The sequence below is a fragment of the Cebus imitator genome, unplaced genomic scaffold (assembly GCF_001604975.1).
Source record: "Cebus imitator isolate Cc_AM_T3 unplaced genomic scaffold, Cebus_imitator-1.0 Scaffold241, whole genome shotgun sequence".
Classification (NCBI taxonomy): Eukaryota; Metazoa; Chordata; class Mammalia; order Primates; family Cebidae; genus Cebus; species Cebus imitator.
The window spans coordinates 1,001,908-1,009,729 of NW_016107556.1; the positions used below are offsets into that span (position 1 = coordinate 1,001,908).

The 7,822-nt window shown below is 42.0% G+C and overlaps 1 protein-coding gene across 1 annotated transcript in view; it reads right to left on the reverse strand.

The window, feature by feature from the left end:
• Positions 1-7,369, reverse strand: part of MED17 (mediator complex subunit 17) — a 27,644-nt gene extending 20,275 nt beyond the window's left edge. The window contains exons 1-3 of the mRNA XM_017498416.2: positions 6,880-7,369; positions 3,871-4,037; positions 917-1,136 (exon numbers count right to left, since the gene is read on the reverse strand). Of these exons, the coding sequence (XP_017353905.1) occupies positions 917-1,136; positions 3,871-4,037; positions 6,880-7,129 (637 nt within the window). The 5' untranslated portion in view covers positions 7,130-7,369. The remainder of the gene's footprint in view (positions 1-916; positions 1,137-3,870; positions 4,038-6,879) is intronic.
• Positions 7,370-7,822: the final 453 nt, after the last annotated feature.

A 7,822-nucleotide genomic window follows, 5' to 3' on the forward strand; every position in this document is an offset into this window, starting at 1 on the left:
GTATGTGTGTGTGGCGGGGTGTGTGTGTGTTTTTAAATTCTCAGAAGAACACTTGCAACACGTCCAGGTTTTTCTTTTTTTTTTTGGAGACAAGGTCTGGGTCTATAGCCCAGGCTGGTGTGCAATGGTGCAATCTCGGCTCACTGCAGCCTCGACTAATTTTTGTATTTTATGTAGAGACGAGGTTTTGCCATGTTGCCCAGGCTGGTATCGAATTCCTGAGTTCAAGCAATCTGCCCACCTCAGCCTCGCAAAGTGCTAAGATTACAGGTGTGCGCCACTGTGCATAGCCATGTTCAGTTTTTAAGGGTTACAGGCAAGGCCTTGATTGAGGAGTCTAGTTCTACCTCATTTCTAACTAAAAAGTCAATTATGCCTCAAGATGTGCCAGCACATAAACCCCATCTTTGAACTCTCTGTTAAGAGTATCTAAAAGGTTTAGAAATAGAAACCAGGCTATTTATTATAAGGCTCTGATAAAAATGGTTTTGGCTTATATGAACAAAAATTAAAATTTCGAAACTTTAACATGTAGCTGAGAAATAACATATTACAGAAGGACGTTTAACATTATACTTACAGAGAAAGTGTAATTTTTTTTTTTTGAGATGGAGGCTCGCTCTGCCCCCCAGGCTGGAGTACAATGGTGCAATTTGGCTTACTGCAACCTCCACTTCTGGGTTCAAGCAATTCTTGTGCCTCAGCCTCCCAAGTAGTTGGGATTACAGGTCACATTACCACATCTGGCTAATTTTTTGTATTTCTGGTAGACATGCGGTTTCACCATGTTGCCCAGGCTCATTTTGAACTCCTGGCCTCAAGTGATCCACCTGCCTCAGCCTCCCAAAGTGCTGGGATTATAGGCATGAGCCACCACACCTGGTCACAAAGCATAGTTTTTAACAATTATTTATACCTGCACTTCTGTAGCTCAGATCTCCAAGAATTTTATCTCCAACTTTTCGAAGTTTCCAGTGCTGCCGTAATCGCAAAAGCTCAGAATTGAAGTCTCTTTGTAGCTTGTTTTCTTGGTTTTCAGTAACTGATTTAGTCAGTCTTTCTGCTCCCTTCAATAGGATTTGTGCTGCTCCAGCAAGTGACTTCTTTTTGGACATCAGCTGCAACGTCTGAGGATTCTATCAAAAACAATCCAAACATGCAGTTCTCCATGATTTTCAAATGACTCTAAAATTACACATTTTATCAATAATAAAATGTAGAAGTGAAAGAAAAGCAAAAAGGAGGGGAAATGACACATAAAATGGTTTTTATAAAATAATAACCTTAACCAATTTCTTTGTTCACCTCACTCAAAGCTTAACTTATGTTAAACCAAAAACACTACAAAGGCCTCTAGTCAAGACTTACCATTGCATCAACTCTGTCCAGGCTGTTAAGGTCCCCTATTTATATACTGCCATTCCTCTCCTTATATATTGCCACCCCCATTCTGTACATACACGCATACAGTTTTATATATAAATCACCTTTTTGGCACTCATTATACTTCTGATTAACATCTATAATCTCTGCTTCAATGTAACCTACATGATGGCAGAAACCACTATATCCACAAACTCTAGAACATCTGGCACATTGATTTAATTTGACTTAATGAATGAATGACTCCAATGAGTCTAACTGTAAAATTATCCTGTATTTTGTAGCTACCATATTTTGTATCTTACCATAGCTGTTAAAGTGCTTTTGGAATTAAGAATGAAATCACCCAGCATTAACTGGTTTTTTTTTTTTGAGATGGAATCTTGTTCTGTCGCCCAGGCTACAGTGTAGTAGAATCATCTTGGCTCACCATATCCTTGACCTCCTGGCTCAAGCAATCCTCTGGCTTCAGCCTCCTGAAAAGCTGGGACTCCAGTTTCACACCACCAAACCTGGCTTTTTTTTTTTTTTTTTTGGAGAGACGGAGTCTCGCTATGTTGCCTAGGATAGTCTCAAGCTCCTGGCCCCCTGCTTCAGCTCCCCAAAGTGTTAGTATTACAGGTGTAAGCCACCACGCCCTGCCATTGTTATTAAATGTACTTAACTGAATCCTAATTTTTTAGAAAACTGATCAGAAATCAAAATCTATGTATCATATACGCATACATAAATATCCACATCACCATAATTTGTGTATTTTACCAACCAGTTTAATAAAAGAAAGTTTTCTGGCTGTATGAGTCAAAAATCACAAAGCTTCATAAAAACATCAAAATAATCTTTTGATCGTATTAGGGAATGTAAATCAAAGAGTTCCTGGAGATCTTAAGAAATTCCTGGAGACTCCTTTCTGAGAAAAGCACAGAACAGTAGAAAACGCACTAAGACCATAAGTCAGGTGCTGGAGTTCTAGTGTTGGCTCTAACTATTGGCTTGACAGCAATCTGAACATATTCCAAACCTCTTTAGGCCTTAATTTTCTCTCTGTAAAATGAAGAAAGCATATTTAGGGAATTCTATTAGTCCCCCAGCACAATGTTTCTAGATTCTCAAACTATTACTATGTAATTCTATTCAATTAATTTTATTTACAAATGGATTCTAACAGTCATTACTTCCTCTCCATGACAAATTTGGTCATGGTCTTGACACTTTTTTTCCTTAAGGATCCAAGTAGCCTCAATGTTTTCAGACTCTTTATTCACCAACTCATCTTTCTGCAGCTTCTCTTTCATCTTCAAATGTTCAAAAACTGAATATACTGTTTATGAAATATCAGCAATTTTTCCCAGCTCTCAATATTCTCCATAATTTGGCCTAATTTTTCTAATCCATCCCCTTAAAAAAAAAGGAAGGAAGGATTAGATGAAAAAACAAGGACTGCCGGGCGCGGTGGCTCAAGCCTGTAATCCCAGCACTTTGGGAGGCCGAGGCGGGTGGATCACGAGGTCAAGAGATCGAGACCATCCTGGTCAACATGGTGAAGCCCCGTCTCTATTAAAAATACAAAAAATTAGCTGGGCATGGTGGCGCGTGCCTGTAATCCCAGCTAGTCAGGAGGCTGAGGCAGGATAATTGCCTGAACCTAGGAGGCGGAGGTTGCGGTGAGCCGAGATCGCACCATTGCACTCCAGCCTGGGTAACAAGAATGAAACTCTGTCTCAAAAAANCTGTCTCAAAAAAAAAAAAAAGAAAAAAGAAAAAACAAGGACTTACAGAAAATAACTTGCTTGCTAAATTTAAGGTCACACATTTAATGAAGGCAGAAGCAGGATTTGAATCCAGGTCTATCAGATTCCAAAGCCATTATATCATCACATTTTTGTGTAATATATCACAGACCAAGGACCCAGGCTGTAAGAATTTGTTAAAATTTGGTAACTTTTTTTTTTTTTTTGAGATGAAGTCTCACTCTGTTGCCCAAGCTGGAAAGCAATGGCACCATCTCGGCTCACTGCAACCTCCACCTTCCGGGTGGAAGCAATTCTCCTGCCTCAGCCTCCCGTGTAGGTGGGACTACAGGCACATGCCACATGCCCAGCTAATTTTTTTGTATCTTTTAGTAGAGATGGGGCTTCACTGTGTTGGCCAGGCTGCTCTTGATCTCCTGACCTCGTAATCCAACCGCCTCGGCCTCCCAAAGTGCTGGGATTATAGGGGTGAGCCACCATACCCAGCCAAGATTTGGCAACCTTCAAAGTATCAGATTCTTAATGAAACTTAACTCTTCCAAGGGTCAAAGATACATAATAAAAAAAAATAAAGGAGATGCAGTTGTATGGCTTTGTTTTAGACCAGCTAGTCTTTAAATCTTCATCTGGACTTAATTTTGCGAGAAAGAAAAATAGAATAATAGGCACAAAGCCAAAAAAGGATCCTGGAACTTAATAAGTAAAATGTTATTATTCAATTAAAGTCCACAAATACCTGTTTTGGAGGAAGTGCATCCTGAGAGACAGGATCAAGAGTCATAAATTTTTTATCTCTAACAATACTGAGAACATCATAGAGAACACACATCTCTGTCAGGGCACTTCTCAAATTGTTCCTCACGGAGTCCCAAGGCCAAAGGGAAGGTTGAAATTTTACCAACCCTAAAGAGAGAAACAAACAAAAAAAACAGAAGTATTCATTACACTGAATGGAAGACAGCTCACTTAAGTTTAAAAAGTACTAAAAGGAGAAATAATGAATTTAATTTTAAATTGTTCTCTTGTTTATCCCTTCCCGTCCACCCTTTCTTGAATCTGTTAACATTCACATTAGCATTCCTACAATCACAAAAAGAATATGGTATCTATTTCCACAGGTTAAATTTATCATTACAATGTGATAGACTCAAATATCTTTTTAAATTTATGTAAACCTTTTTAATAATCTTCTTACAGTTTTTAGAACTTGAATTTACAATTGTACACAATTTCCAAAATACGGAAAAATACAAAACAAAAATGACCTGTAATTCCAGCCACTATAAGCATATCTTCCTTTTAACCATTAAAAAAAAGTATTGTTATTAAATACATGAACATTCGCTATAAAGAGTTCACATGATAAAGAATTAGAGTGTAAAAAGTGAAAGTTGTCCTTCATTCCCCACCCTTTATTCTCTCCCCTCCTGAGAAGTAACCACTATTAAGAGATGGAGTGTGCCCTTTCAAAGGATTTTCTATGCACTTACATACATCTATTTCCAATTTTCTATTACTTGCTTTTCCCCCGCCCCCACTTAACATGTCCTAGAGACACTTCCATGTTAGCACTTATTAATCTACTTAATTCTTTTAATACTGTATGACATTCTGGAACATAAGATATATGATACGTTTAACCGTCTGTATTTAATGGACGTGTAGATTGCTTCCAACAATGCTAGCAGTGATAAACACCTTGAACATATACCCTACATATGTGCACCTTTTTCTGCAGGTTAAATTTTTTGCTGGGGTAATAGTGAATCAAAGGAAATATACATTTAAAAGTTTCGGCTGGGCGCACTGGCTCAGACCCATAATCTCAGCACTTTGGGAGGCCGATGCCAGGTGGATCACCTGAGATCAGGTGTTTAAGACCAGCCTGGCCAACGTGGCGAAACCCTATCTCTACTAAAAACACAAAAATTAGCCAGTCATGGTGGTACACGCCTATAGTCCCAGATACTAGGGAAGCTGAGGTGGAAGAATCGCTTGAATCCAGAAGCTGAGATCACACCACTGCATTCCAGCCTGGGCGACAGAGTGAGACTCCTTCTCAAAAAACAAACAAAAAGTTAAAATTAAATTTTCGCAGATACTAAACTGCCAAATTGTCTTTCAAAAACACCACCAGTTCACATTCCTAACCCTGAATATTAATAATCTTTTCAATTTCTGTCAATTTTGTACATGAAAAAGAGTATCTTAATAATGTTTTAATTTCCCAGTCCCTACTAATGAGATGGAGTCTACATTTTGTTTCTCGGTATCTGAAGTCTCTCCTCTATAAGCTGTTTATAACTTTGGCCTAGTTTTTCAACCTATCATCATTTTTTTTTTTCAGTATGAAGAAACTTTTTGAATATGGAAGATATCAGCTAAACTTGTGTTGTATGTGTAGAACGTCTCCCAGTCTGTCATTTATCTTCTTACTTTATGACATCTTTTCCCATTATTTTTAATTTTTCTGTAATTAATATATCTATCCTTTGTAAGGTAAGGGTGTGTGTGTGTTAGGTTCTTGTTCTGTTACCCAGGCTGGAGTGCAGTGGCACAATCATACAGCTCACTGGAGCCTCGACCTCACTGGCTCAATCCATCCTCCTCCCTCAGTCTCCCTAGTGGCTAGGACCAGAGATGTGCACCACCATGCCCAGCTAAATTTTTTTAAATTTGTAGAGACAGGAGCTCCCTATGTTGCCCAGGCTGGTCTTGAACTCCTGGGCTCAAGTGATGCTTCCACCTTGGTCTCCCAGTGTTGGGACTACAGGTGTGAGCAACCGTGCCTGTCCTGTTATGTCCTAAATTAAGAGGATATATTCCCAGAATAATACAACTATTCTTACATTATTTCTTCTAACACTTTGTTTTTCTTTCTTCATTTGGCATCTCAATCCTCAAAAATTACTGTGGAAATAATTTTTGTGTGATGTATAAAGCAGTATTTACCTTCTTTCGCAAATGAACCCCTAATTATCCTAACACCACTGGTCTGAGATAACATCTTTAAATTCCCATTTATACCGGGTCTGCTACATAACTAAACTAAGAATTGTGATTTTTTTTTTTTTCAAAAATCCTTGACAATAATGAGAACCCACTCATTGTTTCTTCACTTCCCTCCTAACCAGCCTCCTCCTTCTCTTCCAGTTTTGCTTTCCCTATAATTCATTTACCGCAAAGCATCTACAGTAACCTTTAACAAAATCATGTCTCTACCTATCCTGCAAAAGCTTTCAGTTGTCCTAACACAAGTCAAATGCTTATCCTGGCCTACTGGGCTCTACGGGATCTGGCGTCGCCTACCTCTGGGACCTTGATACACATTCCAGTCAACACAGACCTCTTTTCAGTAGGTGCTACTATCATCATCCACACTGCACAACGATGCAAAGTAACTCGCCCAAGGTCACAGAGCCAGCAAGGGGCAGAGTCCCGATCTAGGGCTCTTAGCCACTAAGTGTGTCACATTAAAGGGGCTCTACAGAGAAGTATTTTTTTAAACATTTCACCGTGTGACAGTGTCTCAAACGCTCCCACTCAAGGAGACTCGCAGGAGTATGGCGTCAAGTTGTGTCCTAATTTGTCTGGCAATAACAAAAACATGACCCTTCCGCTTGAGGGACACTGGAAGTTCTCGCATGCACAGCAGCTCCCCTTCGCGGGACAGGCCAAATGGCCGCCACCCTGGCGGGCGCTGGGACCCAACCCGGCGGACTCGGGCAATAGATGCAGGCCTTACCTTCCTCGTCGTCCTGGTCTGCGCTCGATCCGGCGCCCGCCCAGTCCTGTGCGTCGCCCTCGGCCCCCGCTGCCTCCTCCTCCTCGGAGCCCGAACCCTGGCTGAAGTCTATCCGCTGGGCCAGACGCGCCAGATTCTGCGACATGGACAGCGGCTGCAGGTACGTCTCGGTGCCATCCAGTCCCACCTCCTGGACCTGCTTCTCGCAGGCCGATTCGATGCTGATCCGCACTGCGCGCACCCCGGACATGCAGGCGACGTCGGCCAGCGGTGGGAGGACCCCCGCGCGAGGCAAAAAAAGAGGTACGAAGAGGCCTTCCTGTAGAGACCTGGGAACCCAAACCCCCGAGCCGCGGTGACTCAGAAGACCCTCGGGAAACCGAACGCAACGCTCAGCCTGGAAACAAAAGGGCTGGTCCAGCGACTTTCCCAGAACGCACTGCGGGCTGGGCAGGCGCAGAGCTCCGGGCCTCCCTAGAGCGCTTCCGGTGAATCCTGCGGCAGGAAGGGGTAAACTTCCGGGCCTACAAGAGGCGTGGCCCGCCGCGGGAGTAAAGGAGGAGTTCCCGAGCCGAGAGTTGGGGGTGTTTATTCCCTGCCTTTTTTTTTTCTTTTTTTCTTTAATATTAAAAAAAAAAAAAAAAATGGGGTTTCACCCTGATGGCCAGGCTGGTCTTGAACTCCTGACCTCAGGTGATCTACCCACCTCAGCCTCCCAAAGTGCTAGGATTATAAGAGTGAGCCACCGCGCCTGGCCTATTCCCTGCCTTTTTAAGCCTGCCTTTGTTTAAAAATGGGAGGAGGCCGCGCGCGGCGGCTCACCCCTGTAATCCCAGCACTTTGGGAGACCGAGGAGGGCGGGTCACGAGTCAAGCGATCTCTTGTGAAACACTGCCTCTACTAAACGTACAAAAATTAGGTGGGTGTGGTGGCACGGGCCTGT